This window comes from Bufo bufo, chromosome 5 (assembly GCF_905171765.1).
Source record: "Bufo bufo chromosome 5, aBufBuf1.1, whole genome shotgun sequence".
NCBI classification, from domain to species: Eukaryota; Metazoa; Chordata; class Amphibia; order Anura; family Bufonidae; genus Bufo; species Bufo bufo.
Window position 1 is genome coordinate 380520481 of NC_053393.1, and position 24894 is coordinate 380545374.

Genomic DNA, 24894 nt, shown 5'->3' on the forward strand with positions numbered 1-24894 from the left:
TGATAGAAACTTTTAAATACATAAAGGGAATCAACAAGGTAAAAGAGGAGAGAATATTTAAAAGAAGAAAAACTGCTACAAGAGGACACAGTTTTAAATTAGAGGGGCAAAGGTTTAAAAGTAATATAAGGAAGTATTACTTTACTGAGAGAGTAGTGGATGCATGGAATAGCCTTCCTGCAGAAGTCGTAGCTGCAAATACAGTGAAGGGGTTTAAGCATGCATGGGATAGGCATAAGGCCATCCTTCATATAAGATAGGGCCAGGGGCTATCCATAGTATTCAGTATATTGGGCAGACTAGATGGGCCAAATGGTTCTTATCTGCCGACACATTCTATGTTTCTATGACTGACAGCATTCTGTGTGTGTATACAGAGATAGCCGTCAGTCACTGATAAGATGGCCCTGTGTACAACTATGAGTGACTGACGGCTCTCTCTGTATACACACACAGAATGCTATCAATCACTGATAACACCTTGTACAGCTGAGGTCAGAAAGAGCAGAGATTTAAATGACATGAAAAAATAATCTTTTCCCATAAAACTCTACATCAATCTGCTCAGCTACTCCTGCTCTATAACATACTGCCTGCAGATTGCGCTGCATTTAGTGGTGACTGGTTCCCTTTAAACTTCTAGGATAAGAAAAGAAGGCGATACCAAGGTGAACTCCTGCCCTGGTCTGATAAACCCACTTTACAATTAGGTCACTTCACTACTGGAGATAATTTAGCAGTTGACCCAGTCTGAATCATGGTGAACATCCAGATATTCTCTTTACCACATTTCTGTCCTGTGCATCCCATCAAGCTCAGTGTGCTATTGTCTGAAATGTCCACCTTGTTATAGCATTGCCATGGATATATCCGGATTTCTTCTTACATTCCAAAAACCTAATTAAAGAGGACCTAATACCTCTTCTGATGTGATCATTTACTAACTATTTGCATTTGTGAAATAGCAATTTTGAAGCATACCATATTTTCTTATAACTGTATGTTGTGCTTCTCTTCTATTATTCCTACTACTATTAAATTATGAATAAATTAACAACTGGGTGTTACCGTGTGTCTTATCGATGGGACACTGTCAGGAACAAATCTACAGAGCAGGGACACACCCTAAACTGGCAATACCCAGTATAATCCTAAACCTCTCGCAGGAATAATAATGGAATGGCAAAATGTAGAGTCATAAGAAAAGATGTTCAGCATTTTATATGAAATACAATTATTTAATAAAACAGACATGTCAGGAGAGGTGAGGGGTCCTACTTATGGGGCTTCTGTCATCAGGTATTAAACTGGCTGACTTTAGACATGTGCTAATGTCAGCTGAATCGAACAGTCTCTGTCCCTTCTTTCTGGGTGCCACCGTTTAGGAGCAATGGGGGCGTTGCCCCTACTCCTAGAGGCTCTGTTCTTGCTCCTCCGGCCACGCCCTCCTCAAGCTGATTGAGTGTTCACATGTCCCTGGCCCTGTCAATCAACATGATGAGGGCGCGGCCAGAGGAGGCAGAACAGAGCCCCTAGGAGTACGGGCAGTACCTAGACCATATGACTGGTGTACACTGTCACATGGCCTAGAAAGAGGCCATGGCGCTCCTGGAGTGCCCGGCCTCTTCTAACAGCTGGGTGTCGGACTCCCGCTTATCTGATATTGATGACCTATCCTGAAGATAGGTCCTCAATATTAATTCCCGGAAAACCCCTTTAACAGCACTCTTGGCCATTGAAATTCATACATGTAAACACGACCCCTGAGTTTATTCACACCACTGTATTCTTCTTCTGTGTGCAGTCCTTTTTATATACATACAAGTCAATGGGCTATTCACACATCCGTTTTTTTTTTAACTGATCCGTGTGCTCGATCTGAGAAACATGTTCTATTCAGGTCTGTTTTTGCGGATCAGAATAACCATTTCTATTGATGGGATTAAATAGTGGAATGCAGATTGAGGCTGTCCAGTGTTTTGGAGCTGGAGAGTCGGACATGGTCGTGTGAACACTCCCTTAGACACATCCCTAAAACATTCATTATTTGTAAGAACAAAAGGGGAACTTTTAGTAAACCAAAATCAGAACATAAACCAATGCATCATTAGTGTGCATTTTCCCCAGAACTCGTATGACCTAGCCGTGCATTAATGATGCGTTACTTCTGTGCAGTTTTTGGCAGGTGTATTTTATATCCTATACATAAAAACGTCCATCGAAGCCACTTCTAACGATGTCCGCCATACTTGGCAACCCAGTCTGTTCTTCCATGAATCGGTTGGACTGGTTGCTGTCGGTTTAGCACAGAGAGGTTTTTCGTTGCTGGTTTGTAGGCCGGAGCAGGAAACTGAGAACGCGCGGCTTTTGTTTTCCATGTGTCGTAATCTAAAATAGAATGAAGATAAGAAGCAGATTGCAGAGACTGAATTTCATTTTCGGTATTCACTGTTAGTGAGATGCTATGGGAGAAGGTTGAAACACATAGGATCATAGGAAAAAGGAATAATATAAGGAAACTCAGGGCTAGGAAAGGCTGGTAATGGACGGGGAGACACCGTATCAGCAGAGATTACCTGGGATATTCTCAATAACTGCCTTTTGGCAGGTAGGTTTTGGTTTGATAATTTTAGGTTTACTGTTCACAGCATCACTGTTGATGGGCAAAGCTGATGAGAATTAAGAAAGAAGTAGAAAAGAAATAAGGAGAGGAAGAAAGTAACAGGAAAGTGTAGGCTACAAAACATCAGGAAGCAAGTTCTCTCCGCATAGCCGGATATTGATTTATGCCTGTAAGGGCTCATGCACTAACCCCTAACCAGAGTCATTGGGGTGTATAAGGGGAGTTTTAAAAAAAAAATTTTTATAGAAAAGTGTGACTAACTTGGCAATAAACCTGATATGTGCATAGAGAAGTTTTGATCGGTGGGGGTCTCTAGAACGAGGGGAGAGGGGCGCTTACATATCCTATTCTTTCTCCTCTCTGCATGAGTCGGATGCCATAGAAGTCTATGGTCCCATCTCGATTTTGTCCACAGCAAAGAGGAGAGAGAGCGCATATGCAAGTGTTTCTCTCCCCTCGTTCTAAAGACCCCCACCAATTAAAACTTTTGATTATATATGTTTTGAAAAGTTAGCAACGCATTAAGTGCCCAGAAAACCCCTTTAATGATGTTTTCCATATACACTGCTCAAAAAAATAAAGGGAACACAAAAATAACACATCCTAGATCTGAATTAATTAAATATTCTTCTGAAATACTTCTGTTCTTTACATAGTTGAATGTGCTGACAACAAAATCACACAAAAATAAAAAAATGGAAATCAAATTTTTCAACCCATGGAGGTCTGGATTTGGAGTCACACTCAAAATTAAAGTGGAAAAACACACTACAGGCTGATCCAACTTTGATGTAATGTCCTTAAAACAAGTCAAAATGAGGCTCAGTAGTGTGTGTGGCCTCCATGTGCCTGTATGACCTCCCAACAATGCCTGTGCATGCTCCTGATGAGGTGGCGGACGGTCTCCTGAGGGATCTCTTCCCAGACCTGGACTAAAGCATCTGCCAACTCCTGGACAGTCTGTGGTGCAACGTGACGTTGGTGGATAGAGCGAGACATGATGTCCCAGATGTGCTCAATTGGATTCAGGTCTGGGGAACGGGCGGGCCAGTCCATAGCATCAATGCCTTCGTCTTGCAGGAACTGCTGACACACTCCAGCCACATGAGGTCTAGCATTGTCTTGCATTAGGAGGAACCCAGGGCCAACCGCACCAGCATATGGTCTCACAAGGGGTCTGAGGATCTCATCTCGGTACCTAATGGCAGTCAGGCTACCTCTGGCGAGCACATGGAGGGCTGTGTGGGCCTCCAAAGAAATGCCACCCCACACCATTACTGACCCAATGCCAAACTGGTCATACTGGAGGATGTTGCAGGCAGCAGAACGTTCTCCACGGCGTCTCAAGACTCTTGTCACGTCTGTCACATGTGCTCAGTGTGAACCTGCTTTCATCTGTGAAGAGCACAGGGCGCCAGTGGCGAATTTGCCAATCTTGGTGTTCTCTGGCAAATGCCAAACGTCCTGCACGGTGTTGGGCTGTAAGCACAACCCCCACCTGTGGACGTCGGGCCCTCATATCACCCTTATGGAGTCTGTTTCTGACCGTTTGAGCAGACACATGCACATTTGTGGCCTGCTGGAGGTCATTTTGCAGGGCTCTGGCAGTGCTCCTCCTGTTCCTCCTTGCACAAAGGCGGAGGTAGCGGTCCTGCTGCTGGGTTGTTGCCCTCCTACGGCCTCCTCCACGTCTCCTGATGTACTGGCCTGTCTCCTGGTAGCGCCTCCATGCTCTGGACACTACGCTGACAGACACAGCAAACCTTCTTGCCACAGCTCGCATTGATGTGCCATCCTGGATAAGCTGCACTACCTGAGCCACTTATGTGGGTTGTAGACTCCGTCTCATGCTACCACTAGAGTGAAAGCACCGCCAGCATTCAAAAGTGACCAAAACATCAGCCGGGAAGCATAGGAACTGAGAAGTGGTCTGTGGTTACCACCTGCAGAACCACTCCTTTATTGGGGGTGTCTTGCTAATTGTCTATAATTTCCACCTGTTGTCTATCCCATTTGCACAACAGCATGTGAAATTGATTGTCACTCAGGTGTTGCTTCCTAAGTGGACAGTTTGATTTCACAGAAGTGTGATTGACTTGGAGTTACATTGTGTTGTCTAAGTGTTCCCTTTATTTTTTTGAGCAGTGTAGTTTTCACTTTACGAAGGCAAACTGCTACATAAAAAGCCAGCAGTAAAAAAAACAAAACAAAACTGAATTTTCCCTTTTAAGCTACTCTGTCAGGTCTGTCTGTCTCATCTAATTGCAATGAGTCCATTCACATTCAAGGCAATGACAAAAATATAAATAAATTAAATTTATATATACACTGCTCAAAAAAATAAGGGGGACACAAAAATAACATCCTAGATCTGAGTTAATTAAATATTCTTCTGAAATACTTTGTTCTTTACATAGTTGAATGTGCTGACAACAAAATCACTCAAAAATAAAAAAAATGGAAATCAAATTTTCAACCCATGGAGGTCTGGATTTGGAGTCACCCTCAAAATTAAAGTGGAAAAACACACTACAGGCTGATCCAACTTTGATGTAATGTCCTTAAAACAAGTCAAAATGAGGATCAGTAGTGTGTGAGGCCAGTTTGATTTCACAGAAGTGTGATTGACTTGGAATTACATTGTGTTGTTTAAGTGTTCCCTTTATTTTTTTGTGCAGTGTATATATTATATACACACATAATCTATATCCCCACACCTCTCCTAACATAGGTTTTTACTGAAAAAAAAAATTCGCAGGACTCCGCATGATGCAGTTCCTCTCCGATTCCTAATGAAAATGTATGAATCAATTGACAACTGAGTGTTACTATGTCCTTACATGCTGTCAGATCAATCCTGACAGTGTTAGGGTTCCTTCAGATGACTGTATTCGTCTATGAGGTGTGCGTTCTGCATTTAATGGAAAGGCCAGAGTTTTGATAGAAAGTAGAGGAGTAGGGATGCGGACAACACACATCTTTTGCGGCCCCATTGAAATTAATGAGTGCGCATCCGTTCAGCAAAATTGCAGAATGGGTACGGACACAAACATACGTTCGTCTAAATAAGCCCTGAGGGCTCATGCACACTAATATTTTCTTTCTGTGTCAATGGGTCCGCAAAAAAGTTACTCCGTGTGCATTCCGTTTCCGTATGTCCGTATTTCGGTTCCGCCAAAAAATAGAACATGTCCTATTATTAGGATAGTACTGTTCAATTAGGGGCCAGCTGTTCCATTCCGCAAAATACAGAATGCACACGGACGTCATCCGTATTTTTTGCGGACAGCAAAATACATACGGTCGTGTGCATGAGCCCTTAGACTGTATAATGACACAACCTATTGCCAAAGGGAAGAATGCGTATGAGAATAGTTATAGGTTTTCAAGAATTGCTTTTGGATATCTTTGCGTAAAATAAAAGTTAAAAACTTTTAATATAGAGAATAGGACGATATTCTTGTGGGTATAAGTCTTACTTGCTGTAGGCCCAATTGGTGCAAGTTGTATTCTCTGTCCTGCTGATCCAACTTCCTTCTTATGAAATGACGGGATGTATCCTCCTGTAGTGTTGTATGAAGGGACTCCAAGTCCTCCCAGATGTCCTGCAGAAAGTAGATAACAATACATTCATGACTTTACCTTATACTTAAAGCTCTGCATCTGCTTGTAGCTACTGCAGTGAAAATCAATGTAGTAGAGGATAGAAAAATCACTGCAACGCATCTCTAAAAAAAAAGATTGATTCGATTTCTGTTGGTCGGTGTCTTCTACTGTGGGTATTACTTTGGGGAATACATTTAAATATGGTGAACAATAATGTTGCATCATTTTTGCCATAAAATCACTAGAATCCTGACAAACCCAAAAATAAGGCCAATTTCACACGAGCATATTCAGCTCAGGAAACACACTTCATGTGAAGGCTGTATTTACCGGACTGAACACTGCTCCTCTGACGTGAACTCGCAGTATCATTATGACTTATGATGCTGTGTGTTCCTGCCAGACCGCAGGTCTACTGAACTGTACTCCCATAATGCCATGAGTACAGTGCTGTAGACCCACGTTCACACAAGAACACACAGCATCATAAGTCCTTGTGATATGAGTTCAGGTCTGAGGAGCAATGTTCAGTCCGGAACATACAGCCCTCGCATTGGGGCGTGTTGCTCATACTTAATACGCTTGTGTGAAATTGGCCTAAGGCCTCTTTTACAAGGGGCGTTGCGGGAAAATGTGCGGGTGCGTTGCGGGAACACCCGCGATTTTCCGCACGAGTGCAAAACATTGTAATGCGTTTTGCACTCGCGTGAGAAAAGTCGCGCGTGTTTGGTACCCAAACCCGAACTTCTTCACAGAAGTTCGGGCTTGGGATCGGTGTTCTGTAGATTGTATTATTTTCCCTTATAACATGGTTATAAGGGAAAATAATAGCATTCTGAATACAGAATGCATAGTAAACTAGCGCTGGAGGGGTTAAAAAAAATAATAATAATTTTTTTTAACTCACCTTAATCCACTTGCTGGCTCTGCCGGCATCTCGTCTGTCTCCTTCTGTGCTGAGCATTCATTCCAGGACCTTTGATGACGTCACTCCGGTCATCACATGATCCATCACCATGGTAAAAGATCATGTGACGACCGGAGTGACGCCATCAAAGGTCCTGTAACTGTACTTAATGCTCACCACAGGTCCTATTCAACAAAGGAGACAGAAGCAGATGCCGGGCTACGCGATCAAGTGGATTAAGGTGAGTTAAAAATTTTTTTATTTTTTTTTAACCCCTCCAGCGCTAGTTTACTATGCATTCTGTATTCAGAATGCTATTATTTTCCCTTATAACCATGTTATAAGGGAAAATAATAATGATCGGGTCTCCATCCCGATCGTCTCCTAGCAACCGTGCGTGAAAATCGCACCGCATCCGCACTTGCTTGCGGATGCTTGCGATTTTCACGCAACCCCATTCACTTCTATGGGGCCTGCGTTGCGTGAAAAACGCACAAAGAGGAGCATGCTGCGATTTTCACGCAACGCACAAGTGATGCGTGAAAATCACCGCTCATCTGAACAGCCCCATAGAAATGAATGGGTCAGGATTCAGTGCGGGTGCAATGTGTTCACCTCACGCATCGCATCCGCGCGGAATACTTGCTCGTGTGAAAGGGGCCTAAGAGTTCTATATGCCCTTGGATGCAAATCTCCTATTTTGTCTTCTTAGGAGTAGACATACCTGCATTGTTCCTATTAAATGTAATTCCGCCTATCGGAGCAAGTGGTTTGGTGGATAATGCGCTTCCCCAGGTTGAATGATTTGCTTCTTTATTGGCAGATACGAGTCCCACATTCTTGGGGTTCATACCTTTAATTAGAGAAAATTGGAAAAATAAAGTTATGACAAGCTGTACTAACCCAAAAAAAAAAAACTGTAGATGTCTGCGGTCATTTCAGAGATGCATTAAGCAAGGTCCAAAGAAAAAAACAAAAACAATAAAAAGCTTTGGTTTCCCTGGAGGTTGGCCGATCTTGGGGGCTATGAAGTGCTACATAGTCTTCAATTCTGGTACCAATGAGGAATTATTCCCCAGCAATAAAAGTAATTGGGAATCCATCCTTAGGAGGCATGGTGTCTGCCACCAATAGATTCAAAAGCAAAAGGTACAGATGTGTTCATGACAATAACTTTTTGAAGCCAGGAGTGTTACCATTACAGGTACTTACATACAGTATCTCACAAAAGTTAGTACAACCCTCACATTTTTGTAAATATTTTATCATATATTTTCATGGGACACCACTGAAGATATGACACTTTGATACAATGTAAAGTAGTCAGTGTACAGCTTGTATAACAGTGTAAATTTGGTGTGCCCTCAAAATAACTCAACACACAGCCATTAATGTCTAAACCGCTGGCAACAAAAGTGAGTACAGTGACTCTTTAGTGTTACAAGGTCTCAGGTGTGAATGGGGAGCAGATGTGTTAAATTTGGTGTTATCGCTCTCACACTCTCTCATACTGGTCAATGGAAGTTCAACATGGCTCCTCATGGGAAAGAACTCTCTAAGGATCTGAAAAAAAGATTGTTGCTCTACATAAAGATGGTCTAGGCTATAAGAAGATTGCCAACACCCTGAAACTGAGCTGCAGCACGGTGGCCAAGACCATGCAGCGGTTTAACAAGACAGGGTCAACTCAGTACAGGCCTCACCAAGGTCGACCAAAGAAGTTGAGTGCACGTGCTCAGCGTCATATCCAGAAGTTGTCTTTTCAAAATAGACGTATGAGTGCTTCCAGCATTGCTGCAGAGGTTAAAGGAGCGGGGGTCGCCTGTCAGTGCTCAGACCATACACCGCACACTGCATCAAACTGGTCTGCATGGCTGTCATCCCAGAAGGAAGCCTCTTCTAAAGATGATGCACAAGAAAGCCTGCAAACAGTTTGCTGAAGACAAGCAAACTAAGGACATGGATTACTGGAACCACGTCCTGTGGTCTTATTTGTTTCAGATAGTGTCAAGCGTGTGTGGCGGCAACCAGGTGAGGAGTACAAAGACAAGTGTGTCTTGCCTACAGCCAAGCACGGTGGTGGGAGTGTCATGGTTTTGGGCTTCATGAGTGCTTCTGGCTATGGGGAGCTATAGTTCATTAAGGAAACCATGAATGACAACATGTACTGTGACATACTAAAACAGAGCATGATCCCCTCCCTTCAGAAACTGGGCCGCAGGGCAATATTCCAACATAATGACCCCAAACACACCTCCAAGACGACCACTGCCTTGCTAAAGAAACTGATGGAAAGGGGCTGGATTGGCCAACCATGTCTCCAGACCTAAACCCTATTCAACATCTGTGGGGCATCCTCAAACGGAAGGTGGAGCAGCGCAAGGTCTCCAACATCTACCAGATCCGTGATGTCATCATGGAGGTGTGGAAGAGGATTCCAGTGGCAACCTGTTAAGCTCTAGTGAACTCCATGACTAAGAGTTAAGGCAGTGCTGGAAAATAATTGTGGTCAGACAAAATATTGACACTTTGGGCACAATTTGGCCATTTTCACTTAGGGGTGTACTCACTTTTGTTGCCAGCGGTTTAGACATTAATGGCTGTGTGTTGAGTTATTTTGAGGGCACACCAAATCTACACTAATACAAGCTGTACACTGACTACTTTACATTATATCAAAGTGTCATATCTTCATGAAAAGATATAATAAAATATTTACAAAAATTTAAGGGGTGTACGCCTGTTTTGTGAGATACTGTATGCTTCAATACTACTTTCTACAGAATCATAGTTAAAGCTTATTCCTTTGTCTGTGGAAAAACGGTTTGGCTTCCATTTGGTTTTCTCACTTCCTTCAATACAAATGGCTATTCTCTTCCGCAAAAAAGCACCAGAATAGGACAGCAGTGAGATTTGCGGATCAGGCATAGGTATCCATAGAAAACAAATGTGTAAATAGCTCCTTTTTAAAATCGGATAGCACACTGAAGTAAGATATGGTAGTGTGAATAAGCGCATTCACACGATGGTATATTACTTCAATGTGCTATCTGTTTTCGAATGTATAAGATCTTAAAGTGGTTGTCCCACCATAACAACCTATAGGATACAGGACAAGTACTGATCATGGGGATTCAACAGTTGGGACCCTCACCGATCACAGGAATGAGGTGTGGAGTCCCCATAGTGAATGGAAGGGAAGTGTGCGTACGTGACCACCACTCCATTCTCTATGGGGACTCTTCACCTCTTGTGATTGGTGGGGGTAGCCTATCATGCGGATAGGAGAAAACTTGGCACCTAAGGAAAATTACTTTTCCCTCTAAAGTTTATTTTCATCCATTACTCTAGCTCCCACTTCCATTCCTCCTTGGATTTTTTCTTTTTATATTTACCTCATTAGCAGTTTTCTCTTACCTCCCTTGCTTGAAACCTGCTTCCTGGTTTGTCATGTGACTGCTGTCCCATCATGCCTTAGGGCAGTGAGATGTGTCCTGACATCAGTAGGACAAATGATACTAACCAGTTTACTTTCTAGCTCCACATATTCAAAATGCTGAGTAACTTGATTTCGAACAGACACAACTTGTGCTAATGTCCGTAATTTGTTAGAACAAAATTCATCATTATGTTGATCTGTCTGCTTGTCTATCTATCTATTCATCCATCCATGATGGACACTGTAGCTGGCACTGCACATAGAGAGGTTATTGACGGGAAGGAAAACACGCGCTGTGAGCATGTGCGTCCTGTATTACAGGCTCCACTGTAGGACGTAACCAACTAGTGAAAAATCAAAACTGACTCGTCACAGGCTAATAACTTTTGAATAAATGTATTTGGGTGGGATACATTTATATTAGCAGCACAACCCCTTTTAATATCAATTTTTTTTTAGAATGAAGCAACATATTGCTAAGTGAAAGCTATGTTTGCATTCAGCTGAGCTAGCCCTACCAGGCATTGTACCTGTTTTATCAGTGAATTTCCTGGTGTCAGATTCCCTTTAAGATCTGTATCACTTAAAGGGGTTGTGCAACTATTTTTATTTTATAGGACATCAATATCTGATCTGCGGGGGTCTGACATCCGGGACTGCTGCCGATCACCTATTTGAAGAGGAGGCGACTCTCCACGCGAGCACCACTTCCTGTTCATTACACTGCACTTCATCTTGTAGTTACACTACGCCACTGCTCCACAGGAGACCTGTAGTGTAATGAACGGCTGAGGATAGGTCATCAATATAAGGCCCCATTTCAATGGGTCTGTGTACATGAGCGATTTTTTTTTTCACACATTAGTTCTGAGTTGTGTGAAAAACACAGCATGTTCTATATTCTGCGTTTTTCACACAGCCCTGGCCTCATAGAAGTGAATGGGGCTTCAGTGAAAAAACGCATCCGGAAGCAATGCGTTTTTAACTGATGGTCACTAAGGCTACTTTCACACTTGCGGCAGAGGGATCCGGCAAAACGTATGCCAACTGATTGCATTTTAAGACTGATCAGGATCCTGACAAACTGATTCGTTTAGATTTTTTTTTCAGGACAGATCTGGCATTTTAATTGCCAGATGCGGCACTAATACATTCCTATGGAAAAAAATGCCGGATTTGGCATTCAGGCAAGCCTTCAGTTTTTTTGGCTGGAGATAAAACAGCAGCATGCTGTGGTATTATCTCCGTCCTGATGAGTCAAAAAGACTGAACTGAAGACATCCTGATGCATCCTAAACGGATTGCTTTCCATTCAGAATGCATGGGGATAAAACTGATCAGTTATTTTCCGGTATTGAGCCCCTAGGACGGAACTCTATGCCGGAAAAGAAAACCGCTAGTGTGAAAGCACCCTAAGAGATGTTTGTAAACCTTTAGTTTTTTATCACATGTTTGAAAAACTCATCAAAACGCATTGCACCCGCACGGAAAAAATGCAAGTTTCACTGAGCGCATCTGGACTAATCCGTCATGCTCGTGTGAAAGGGGCCTAAATCTCTGCACAACTCCTTTAAGACAGTTTTATTTTTTGCATCCAAACACCCCGTTGGGTCATGTTGCAGCACTAAAGAGAAAACAAGCTAAATCACAGATAAAAAGGTGATCATGGGAGTTCTAAGTATAAAAAAAAAAACAACCTCCGGTAAGTCTTAAGGGGTGAAATAGGGATTTCCAAACTAGATCTCTCTAAACCGGGTCATTTTACCATATGATAAGTTACCTGGTAGATATCTTGACTGTCTAAGGTAGTGCTGTTTAGCGGACGTTGTTTGTCCAGAGTCTGTTCTTATAATTCCCACATTTGAAGAACCTTTATTTAATTCTCCAGTGGAAATTGAATCTGTAAAACTGGAAACAAAAAGATTTTTCAATTATCTTTACAATTTTAATAGAATATGATAAGATTCCCTTTGTCCATGGTAGCAGTATGTAGACACCCCTCCTAATTACTGAGTTCAGGTTTTCTTTAGCCACATCCATTGCAAATAGATGCATGAAATAAAGCACACAGCCAGGCATTAGTAGTCTGGTTTGTACTGAAGAGCTCAGTGACGTTAAAGTCTACCTTCAGGGAAACTCTCCCATCCAATATGACATCAGGAGTGGAGAGAAGCAACTGGACGCTGGGCAGAAAAGTTGTAAGGCAAGCGTACAACACCCCACAATATTGTGCACAAGTCCTAGGACCTGTGATCAATACCCGCTCCCATACGGTTGCATCAGTAACTGTACTGCACAGTGTACAGTTGCGTCTCTCCATGCCCAATGTCAAGTAATCCAGGAAAGTGTTCCTGGAGGTCTTCATAAGATACCACTGTTGCCACAATCCAACATGTTAAATTTATGATCTGCTAGTTCTTCCCCAGTAAACTGTAAGCCCTACTATTGTAGAGTAGAAGTAACAACAGCTTAGCCGTGAAGCGCTAGCGCATGCTAACGGACAGCGTGGCTGTCAAATGCTGGAGGTGTGTAAAAATTGCCTATCCATTGTATTGTTTGGAGCCCCAATATATAACTTAGAAGAGTGGCCTGCACAGACATCTGACTTCAACCCTAGTCTCACACCACAAAAAAAAGAAATAAAAAGGCAGATTCCATAGAGAAAGATGACATTGTGGCGGTCCAACCCACCAATCGCTAGGTCCAACTGCATGATCACAGTAAGAGCCGTTCACAAAATGTTTTCTGGTGCCGTTTTCCATGTGTTTTCCACACCAAAAAACACCCCTTAAAATGGGAAGCACGCTAAAAAAAACTGTGTGGGGGAAGAAGGCAGCAGCGCTGATTCTTCTATTCTAAATGAACAGGAAGATAAAAAAATAAGAAGATAAAAAAAACGCATCAAAAACCAAACCATAACTGTGCAGAAAATCAGCACGGAGTCTGCACAGATTTTTTTTAGTGCCTTTTAAAAATCTGTCGCGTGAACATACCCTAAGGAGGAGTTGGAATTGAAAAGTGATCAAGAATTTGCACTACCGCTCCCTCAAACTGTATGACAGTAGCAAAAAAAGAGAAGGCCACTCCCACTTGGCTGTCTCCACGACTAGGGAGCGGTGGACGATGTTTCTTTCTGGAATACGCACTAAACCTTTACAATATGGAATCCTTTCCTTTTATTCAGATATCTAGTCCTATATTTCACTCAGTTCATGGTCATGAGTTTTCTATGAACATTACCCATATAAAGTGTCGTCATTTTTGTTCTCTTTAACCATCGTCATGCTGGGCTTTTTAGAAAATGAGATACCAAAGTCTTTATCAAATTCATCCCAGCTGTCTTTCAAAACGGACTGGCCCCATCGTCGTCTTCCATGTTTGAGGTTCACCGCACTGTTCTGTGGCCCATTGGTGACTGGCTTCTATGGTACGAAGAATAAAAAATAAAAAAAATAAAAATCAGGATAATTCTGGAAAAGCTGGATAACAGGTTATGTTACATATCTGATCAAAAAATAAAAAGGGAAATAGACAACGTATAACTACTTCTATCACATGTCCGGTCAGTAAGTAGTAACAGAAGCCATGTACAGCCCAATTATATGAGAACTGGATGTGTATAAGGACCTTGAGTAGAACACATTGAGGTATCTCTTTACTTGCCCATACACTTGAGATAGCTGTTGGTCCACAGCTAGTTTAGGCTACTTTCACACTAGTTATGAACGGATCCGGTTGTATTATCTTTAACATAGCCAAGACGGATCCGTCATGAACTCCATTGAAAGTCAATGGGGGACGCATCCGTTTTCTATTGTGTCAGATTAAACTGATCCGTCCCCATTGACTTGCATTGTGGGTCATGACGTCTTGAGTATGTTAAAGATAATACAACCGATCCGTTCATAACGGATGCAGATGGTTGTATTATCAGTAACGGAAGCGTTTTTGCTGAACCCTGCCGGATCCAGTAAAAACGCTAGTGTAAAAGTAGCCTAAAATAGCTGTGGGCCAACAGCTATTTGAGGGTCATGACGGATCCGTCTTGCTCCGCATTCCATTAGGGAAAGAAAACTGCAGCATGCTGCGGATTGCTCCGATATGACATTGGAACGGAATGTATTTTGGAGCACTCCATTCTGTTCAGTTACGTTTTGTCCCCATTGACAATGAATGGGGACAAAACGGATGCGTTCTTTTCCGGTATTGAGACCCTATGACGGATCCCAGTACCGGAAAATATTAACGCTAGTGTGAAAGTAGCCTTATCCTGATTCCACCATAAACCTGCACGCTTGGCTTGGCTGATCATACATGTTTATTTCCATAGGGAAAGGAGAAAAGGCTGCACGCCTCTAGCATCAGCTTACGGTACCTCCCATGTGAACAAACGTTGAAATACAACACAGTCAATCCTTCCTACCCCTGACATCCAGCCATGCGGGACAGCCTAGAGGCCCCTATACACCAGACATGGTCAGCCAATCCCACCCAACATCGAATTAGAAGCTTTACACGAAAGGTGTGATCAAATCTATATGGTTAATCTAGATCTATGAGCGCACTAAAGGGCCTTTTACGCAGGCGTATAATCAAGGACTTCATACCAGTGCTTGCTTGTCGGCAGCACACTTCCCTGTGTAAAAGTTATTTAAATGTGCACTGATCAACTTTTTTTTTAATTATCATTGATTGCTGTATTCCTGGACTCCAGACTCCACTAATGGTACTTACTGGAGAGATGGTTTTGCTGATGTTGGGGGGTCCTATTTGGGGAGCGATGGATGGCAGCTGGTGGTTGGTTGTGTTTTGTGGCAGCTGTATTTGCTGCAGTGGTCTGTGGGGGGCAGGCGAGTCACTTGGTAATATCTTTCCTGGTGCTTCCTTTGGAGGGGAGGATTTCTTTTTCATCTCCGATAATGGCTGTTCAGTGGATTGCACCGGCTTATCTAAAGGCTTTTTCTGATCCACTTGTGCTGGAGGTCCAAGTGCTTGTCCAACTTGAAAATAAGGGTACCTCAAAGCCTGGAGAAGTGAACAATTACAAACATACGTCAAATGTTTCTATGGATATTTATTTTCCAGTACCTCAATACACTACGACCACAGGCTTATTTATGACAAATGCATTTCTAAAACAGAAGCCATTTATCTTCCCATTTCTGGAAAAACTAGACAAAAATAACATAACCACGCAATAAAACCCACAAGATTTGTTAAAGTGTAACAGTTTTTTCAGTTTCTTTTTAATATACCAGAGCTATGGGGACTGGATATTGCGGATGTGCTAGCGGCCATCTAGCAACCCATGTCCTCAGCTCTATACCCAAATCCCGGTGACAGGTTCCCTTTAAAGATTTTTGCAGTATAGTTTATTAGGGGAAGGTGTTTCTTTGTGATAGAAAACAGGTTGTGAAGAGTCTTCTTAGCAGAGCTGTAACTGGGAGTTAGGCCTCATGCACACAGCCATTGCCCGGCCGTGGCCGTATTGCGGTCCGCAATATGCGAGCACCGGCCGTGTGCTCCCCGCAATCCGGAGCTGCGTTGAGGAACGGAGGCACGGAACCCCATGGAAGCACTACGGAGTGCTTCCGTGATGTTTCTGTCCGTGCCTCCAGATCACGGACCCATTCAAGTTGAATCGATCCGTCCCGATCCGTTCCGTGCAAATTACGGTCCCCAATGCATGGAACGGCTGCATAACGGCCGTGTGCATGAGGCTTTATGGCTCATGCACACGACCGTAGTGTTTTGTGGACCGCACATGGCCGCCACTATGACAGAATAGGACCTGCTGTATCTTTTTTGCAGGGCCATGGAATGGAACTACGGATGTGGACAGTAGACGGTGTGCTGTCCGCATCTTTTGTGGCCCCATTGAAATGAATGGGTCCGCAACCGTTCCGCAAAATTCATACGGTCGCGTGAATGAGCCCTTACTGAGAGAGTCTGTCTTCAGTCTTCAGTGTTTTATTGGGTGCTGAAGATGCCTTTGTGTCTAAGGGCTCGTTCACACGAACGTTGCCCCACCGTTTCCGTATTGCGGCCCGCATTTGCGGATCTGCAATACATGAGCACCGTTCCGTGTGCATTCCGCATATGCGGACCCATTCACTTCAATGGGCCTGCAAATCCAGAGATGCGGAACGGAACACTGCGGAAGCACTACGGAATGCTTCCGTGGGGTTCTGTTCCGTACTTCTGTTCCGCAAAAAGATAGAACTTGCTCTATCTTTTTGCTGAACGGACGAATGCAGACCCATTCAAGCAGATCCATGACAGACTCTCCTTAGTCACACTCAGTTACAGCTTAGGCTACTTTCACACTAGCGTTTTTTGCGGACCCTTCATGGATCGGCAAAAACGCTTCCGTTACAATAATACAACTGCATGCATCAGCCATGACGGATCCATCTTGAACACTACTGAAAGTCAATGGGAGACTGATCCGTTTTCTATTGTGCCAGATTGTGTCAGAGAAAACTGATCCGTCCCTATTGACTTACATTGTGTTCCAGGGCGGATCAGTTTGGCTTTGCTTCCTCAGGCGGACACCAAAATGCTGTAGGCATCGTTTTGGTGTCCGCCTCCAGAGCAGAATGGTGACTGAACGGATGTGTCTTACGTAGACGTCTTGTGTAGTTACCCATAGGTCTCTCTTTTTGATTCGTTCTTCTAACCCCATCAATCTTGCGGCTCACCGTACTTCATTACACCCCCTCACTGTTCCTCCATTAAAGCCCCCACCTACTCTCACCCACATGGCTACTGTAGTGTTCCCATAAAAATTAAAAAATAAACTTGGATGCTTAGGAGCATTAGGTTTCCTAGGCTACAGGCCATACAGTTAAAGGGGTTGTGCACTAATTTCTATGAACTCTCAGACTAGCCAGATTCGTGTTTGTATATGCTTCTTTGCTCCCTAGGTGCTAGGCCTTGGCTCATTCGCTTCCGGGCCTCTGCTGCTGGTCTTGGGTTTCTCCATGAAAACTTTTATCTTGATGCCGCTGCAGCCAATCACTGGCCACAGTGGAGATCTGCTCCCCTTGCATCACATGACCATTTAACATAATGCAAGGGAAGCAGTGGTCAGTTATTAGCTGTAACGGGTCAAACAGGACGTTTTCATGAATGGAGGCTGGGGAGCTAACGAGCCGGGACCCAGCAGTGGGGATCAGGTAAGTATGATCACCAACAAAAGTCCTGCCAGTCTCAGAAATTAGTGTAACCAAACCCTTTAAGGAGCTTTAGGCCTCATTCACAAAAGCGTGTCCGGATAAGGTCCGGATGCGTCCCGGTGCATTGCGGCAAACCCCGCGAGTAGGTACCCAATTGCAGTCAGTTTTGACTGCGATTGCGTTCCGTTGTTCAGTTTTTATCGCGCGGGTGCAATGCGTTTTGCACGCGCGTGATAAAAAACTGAATGTGGTACCCAGACCCGAACTTCTTCACAGAAGTTCAGGTTTGAGTTCAAGGTTGTGTAGATGTTAACATGGTTATAAGGGAAAATAATAATATTCTGAATACAGAATGCTAAGTAAAATAGGGCTGGAGGGGTTAAAAATAAAAAAACTCACCTTAATCCACTTGTTCGCGCAGCCGGCATCTCTTCTGTCTTCATGGTGATGGATCATCAAAGGTCCTATTGCTCACAGATGAAGACAGAAGAGATGCCGGCTGCGCGAACAAGTGGATAAAGGTGAGTTTTTTTATTTTTTTTTTAACCCCTCCAGCCCTATTTTACTTAGCATTCTGTATTTAGAATGCTATTATTTTCCCTTATAACCATGTTATAAGGGAAAATAATAATGATCGGGTTTCCATCCCGATAGTCTCCTAGCAACCGTGCGTGAAAATCGCACTGCATCCGCACTTGATTGCGGATGCTTGCGATTTTCACGCAGCCCCATTCACTTCTATGGGGCCTGCGTTGCGTGATAAACGCACAATATAGAGCATGCTGCGATTTTCACGCAACGCACAAGTGATGCGTGAAAATCACCGCTGATGTGAACAGCCCCATAGAAATGAATGGGTCCGGATGCAGTGCGGGTGCAATGCGTTCAACTCACGCATTGCATCCGCGCGGAATACTCGCCCGTGTGAAAGGGGCCTTAATCTTTATTCTCAACACCTCTGCTTGCCTGTCAGTGAATGAAAACCTTTCTTGTTTTCACCCAAAGGGAGGAGAGATGGCCCATATTCTAGTGATGCTCACTGTGTACCTGTGCCTGGAAAAAGGACATTCAGCCTGTCAATGTCAACCTTCAATGTCCCACCGACATACTGCGGTGTGAAACCAGCACAGCCAGTGCTTATACATGTTCTAACAGGGTTTACCGATCTCTGGCTTCTCCCTGTGACCTCATGGGGACCCAGTCCTATAAAACCCCAGTCCTATAAAAGTCTTGTCGCCATTTTGCAATTCTAAGTCGCGTTGGCTACCATTTTGGTCGCCATCTGGAACACTGAGGGGTTTGCTGGCCAAGAAATTATGTTTGAAACTGTTGCCAAAAACTGGAAAAAAAAACAATACTTACCTCACCGATCCCAACCCACTGCTCTCTGCTTCATGGTCCAGGGATGATGTCCCAACACCTGATCATGTGAATGCAGCAGGGGCGGATTGGTCATAGACCCTACAGGGAAATTGCCCGGTGGGCCGATGCCCAGGGGGCCACTCAAGCCCTTTGATGGCCGCAGGCCAGTTACATAATGATCTGATGCTCAACGGCCACAGTTGAATACTGTGGTTGGGGTGGCAGTATTTTGTGCAGCCCTGTGGTATTTGGTTCTTCTGGGGTGGTATTCTGTGCTGCACTACGGTACTGCAGGCCCTGCCTACGCCTACTTTTCTTGTCCCGTCTTGTTAATTTGGACCCACCTACAACATGGGGCCACTTTTAGATTTTTTTTCCAGGGCCACTTAAGTTCCCAATCCGCCCCTGGAATGCAGTATGGAAGCGACACAGTATGGAAACGGCAGGGAATTAGTGAGGTAAGTGTCACTTAAAAAAATAATAATAATTCTGAACAGCACCCAGCAGTTTTAACAATACCTTTTTGGGCTGAAAAACCCTTAATTAAACAGAAAACTAGTGCAATGTATGGAGCTTGAAAACTAGCATCATATTAAAGAGGTTGTACCACAAAAAATATTCTACCGTTTTCAAACCACCACCTGGATCTGAAGACTTTTGTAATGGCATGTAATTAAGAGTTTAGTATAGCCACTGATTTATTCAATGGACTTTATCTGTATAGCGTCACCTGTTGCGTATAGCGCCACATGCTCAGTTCCATTCTTCAACTGCCACCAGCTGCAGCAGACAGGACACACCCCCTGAACTGGTGCAGACAGGACACACCCCCTGAACTGGTGCAGACAGGACACACCCCCTGAACTGGTGCAGACAGGACACACCCCCTGAACTGGTGCAGACAGGACACACACCCTGAACTGGTGCAGACAGGACACACACCCTGAACTGCAGCAGGCAGGACACACACCCTGAACTGCAGCAGGCAGGACACACACCCTGAACTGCAGCAGGCAGGACACACACCCTGAACTGCAGCAGGCAGGACACACACCCTGAACTGCAGCAGGCAGGACACACACCCTGAACTGCAGCAGGCAGGACACACACCCTGAACTGCAGCAGGCAGGACACACACCCTAAACTGCAGCAGGCAGGACACACACCCTGAACTGCAGCAGGCAGGACACACACCCTGAACTGCAGCAGGCAGGACACACACCCTGAACTGCAGCAGGCAGGACACACACCCTGAACTGCAGCAGGCAGGACACACACCCTGAACTGCAGCAGGCAGGACACACACCCTGAACTGCAGCAGGCAGGACACACACCCTGAACTGCAGCAGGCAGGACACACACCCTGAACTGCAGCAGGCAGGACACACACCCTGAACTGCAGCAGGCAGGACACACACCCTGAACTGCAGCAGGCAGGACACACACCCTGAACTGCAGCAGGCAGGACACACACCCTGAACTGCAGCAGGCAGGACACACACCCTGAACTGCAGCAGGCAGGACACACACCCTGAACTGCAGCAGGCAGGACACACACCCTGAACTGCAGCAGGCAGGACACACATCCTGAACTGCAGCAGACAGGACACACCCCCTGATCCACCAGCTTGAAATAAATCTAGTAGAGCAATTGAAGTAATGACCAGGGAGATCTCATGAGATTGTCATGTACTATATGATATCTGATTGTCCTTTTTTACATTAATCATGGGCTACTCCTAAAGATGCATTCAGATGGTTTTCAGAGCAGTTGAATGCCAAAAAAGGCAAAAACTAATGAGTTTCATGTTAAGGCACCCTAAATACCAACCATTCTAACAATATGGGAATCACAATATCCACATTTGCTCACTCTGAAAAAATATCAAATATGACATGCCAACGAGACTTGCCATGAAATTCTTCAGTTCACGATGTAACATACAGTATATAAAGTGACTAGGGATGGGCGAATCGGTACCACTTGGAACCGAACCAGAGTTCGGAAAACGGTTTTTAACAGTAGAAATTAATTGATGAAGTTATTACCCGAGGTCTCGCAACATTTTGCGAAGTAATAACTTTGGCTCATCGGAGCCAATACATTCTAATACTGTACGAAGTGCCCGCTCCGTACAGTATTCTAACAACGTTTTACAGTATATAAATCGACTTCATCCGAAGTCTATTCGCTCATCCCTAAAAGTGACATATGACATAAAGTAGAATATGCCACAACTATAAACGAATGTCCAGAATGTGAAACACAAAGTAGAAGCCACATACCTGACTGGCCGTGGGCCGTTTCTTGGGGTCCCATTGCAGCATGTCTCTCATCAGAGTTAACGCCTCTTCGCTAGCATTTGGGATCAGAGTTTTCAAGTTTATAGGTACACACTGAGGGATGCGGAAATTCATGGCAGCTGCAAGCTGATAACCTTCAGACCAGTCATTCTAAGGAGTAAAAAAAAAAGGCTACATCATACGTGGTCATTTATAGCTTTTATATTTCCGTAAGGGCTCATGCACGCGTCCATTGCCGTTTTTGCGGTCCACAAAACACAGATTTCGGCTGTGTGTGTTCCGCATTTTGCGTAACAGAAGGTCCTGCCCTCTGTAGAACTGTCATATCCTAAAACGGACATGAACAGGACACGTTCTATTGTTTTGCAGGGCCGCGGAATGGACATACGGCGTGCTGTCCGCATCTTTTGTGGCCCCATTGAATTGATCGGGTCCACAATCTGAATAAAAAAAAAATGCAGATCAGATGCGGACCAAAAATACGTTTGTGTTCATGAGCCCTAAGCGGTATCCCTGTCTCACACACAGGATGTGCCATGTGGGATCCTCGCTTAAGTCAAGAACGGGAGGTCCCTGTCCCAAGGCTGCTGCATTTAACTGAACATATACACTGCTCAAAAAAATAAAGGGAACACAAAAATAACACATCCTAGATCTGAATTAATTAAATATTCTTCTGAAATACTTTGTTCTTTACATAGTTGAATGTGCTAACAACAAAATCACACAAAAATAAAAAAAATGGAAATCAAATTTTTCAACCCATGGGAGGTCTGGATTTGGAGTCACCCTCAAAATTAAAGTGGAAAAACACACTACAGGCCGATCCAACTTTGATGTAATGTCCTTAAAACAAGTCAAAATGAGGCTCAGTAGTGTGTGTGGCCTCCACGTGCCTGTATGACCTCCCTACAACGCCTGTGCATGCTCCTGATGAGGTGGCGGACGGTCTCCTGAGGGATCTCCTCCCAAACCTGGACTAAAGCATCTGCCAACTCCTGGACAGTCTGTGGTGCAACGTGACGTTGGTGGATAGAGCGAGACATGATGTCCCAGATGTGCTCAATTGGATTCAGGTCTGGGGAATGGACAGGCCAGTCCATAGCATCAATGCCTTCGTCTTGCAGGAACTGCTGACACACTCCAGCCACATGAGGTCTAGCATTGTCTTGCATTAGGAGGAACCCAGGGCCAACCGCACCATACGGTCTCACAAGGGATCTGAGGATCTCATCTCGGTACCTAATGGCAGTCAGGCTACCTCTGGCGAGCACATGTAGGGCTGTGCGGCCCTCCAAAGAAATGCCACCCCACACCATTACTGACCCAATGCCAAACCGGTCATGCTAGAGGATGTTGCAGGCAGCAGAACGTTCTCCACGGCGTCTCAAGACTCTGTCACGTCTGTCACATGTGCTCAGTGTGAACCTGCTTTCATCTGTGAAGAGCACAGGGCGCCAGTGGCGAATTTGCCAATCTTGGTGTTCTCTGGCAAATGCCAAACGTCCTGCACGGTGTTGGGCTGTAAGCACAACCCCCACCTGTGGACGTCGGGCCCTCATATCACCCTCATGGAGTCTGTTTCTGACCGTTTGAGCAGACACATGCACATTTGTGGCCTGCTGGAGGTCATTTTGTAGGGCTCTGGCAGTGCTCCTCCTGTTCCTTCTTGCACAAAGGCGGAGGTAGCGGTCCTGCTGCTGGGTTGTTGCCCTCCTACGGCCTCCTCCACGTCTCCTGATGTACTGGCCTGTCTCCCGGTAGCGCCTCCATGCTCTGGACACTACGCTGACAGACACAGCAAACCTTCTTGCCACAGCTCGCATTGATGTGCCATCCTGGATAAGCTGCACTACCTGAGCCACTTGTGTGGGTTGTAGACTCCGTCTCATGCTACCACTAGAGTGAAAGCACCACCAGCATTCAAAAGTGACCAAAACATCAGCCAGGAAGCATAGGAACTGAGAAGTGGTATGTTGTCACCACCTGCAGAACCACTCCTTTATTGGGGGTGTCTTGCTAATTGCCTATAATTTCCACCTGTTGTCTATCCCATTTGCACAACAGCATGTGAAATTGATTGTCACTCAGTGTTGCTTCCTAAGTGGACAGTTTGATTTCACAGAAGTGTGATTGACTTGGAGTTACATTGTGTTTAAGTGTTCCCTTTATTTTTTTGAGCAGTGTATTAAGGCCCAATTCACACTTCAGTTATTTTCACACGAGAAGGCCTCATGCACACAACTGTATGTATTTTGCAAAAAACGGAACGGAACAGCTGGCTCCTAATAGAGCAGTCCTATCCTTGTCCGTAATGCGGACAATAATAGGACATGTTCTATTTTTTTGCAGAACAGACATATGGAAATGGAATGCACACAGACTAACTTCATTTTTTTTCCCCGGACCCGTTGAAATGAATGGTTCCGCATATGATCCGCAAAAAAACGGACATGGAAAGAAAATACCTTTTTGCGCATGAGCACTAACTGATAGAAATAACTGACCAAATAACTGAAGTGTGAACTTAGCCTAAGTCCTCCTGCACACTGCACACGAACATATGTGTTCCGTTTCCTTAGTGCGGACCGCATATGCGGGTCTGCAATAAACGGACACCGTTCCGTGTGCATTCCGCATCACTTGAATGGGTCCGCAAATCCGTAAATGCGGAACGGACGAATCACGGACCCATTCAAGTTGAATGGGTCTGGATCCGTCCCGGAGGCCGCACGAACGTTCTCCGTGCATTGGGGACCGAATGCACGGAATGGAACACATACGTTTGTGTGCAGGAGGCCTAATATGGGCATATAAAATACAGCCGCCTGAATAGCTTCTTTAGCTTCCTATTCAAAACCTATTACCACGGAACTAATATGAATCCTGACTATGGGCAAGTGATTGAGATCTAATGAAGCCAGAGGATCCAAAAAGAAGGAAAAAGTTTAAATGAAAGACTACTGCTTTGCGTACGTACTCCTGTGCTTGGCTCAAAAAAATGTTCTAAAAATTTTGAGTTCATGTCTCATTGTTAGGGTGCATACACATGACCATAAGTGTTTTGGAGTTCGCAAACTGTGGATCCGTAAAACATGGATACCGGCCCGGGGGCATGCCGCAACATGGTGCGGACCCACGGACTTTAATGGGTCCATGGGCCGCATGCTGTGGCGAAGCAGAAGCACAAAATAGCCTTTCAGTGTGTTTCCGCATCCATGCGGCAGCGTTGCAAAAGATAGGACAGGTCCAATACTTTGCTTCAACATGCGGACCGCGGACCCATTGAAGTCAATGGGTCTGCACTGTGATGCGGCGTGCACACGGCAGGTATGCGTGTTTTGCCGATCTAAGGACCGCAAAACACTTAGGTCCCTTTTTACACGAGCGAGTATTCCGCGCGGGTGCAATGCGTGATTAATTTCAATGGGTCTGTGTACATGAGCGTTGGTTTTCAAGAATCACTTGTGCGTTA

At 44.5% G+C, this 24894-nt stretch overlaps 1 protein-coding gene across 1 annotated transcript in view; it reads right to left on the reverse strand.

The window, feature by feature from the left end:
- Positions 1 to 2112: 2112 nt before the first annotated feature.
- Positions 2113 to 24894, reverse strand: part of MAK (male germ cell associated kinase) — a 65693-nt gene continuing 42911 nt past the window's right edge. Inside the window, exons 8-15 of the mRNA XM_040433029.1 lie at positions 21402 to 21569; positions 15310 to 15600; positions 13816 to 13997; positions 12356 to 12483; positions 7861 to 7989; positions 6103 to 6228; positions 2577 to 2669; positions 2113 to 2388 (exon numbers count right to left, since the gene is read on the reverse strand). Coding sequence (XP_040288963.1) covers positions 2231 to 2388; positions 2577 to 2669; positions 6103 to 6228; positions 7861 to 7989; positions 12356 to 12483; positions 13816 to 13997; positions 15310 to 15600; positions 21402 to 21569 — 1275 coding nt within the window. The 3' untranslated portion in view covers positions 2113 to 2230. The remainder of the gene's footprint in view (positions 2389 to 2576; positions 2670 to 6102; positions 6229 to 7860; positions 7990 to 12355; positions 12484 to 13815; positions 13998 to 15309; positions 15601 to 21401; positions 21570 to 24894) is intronic.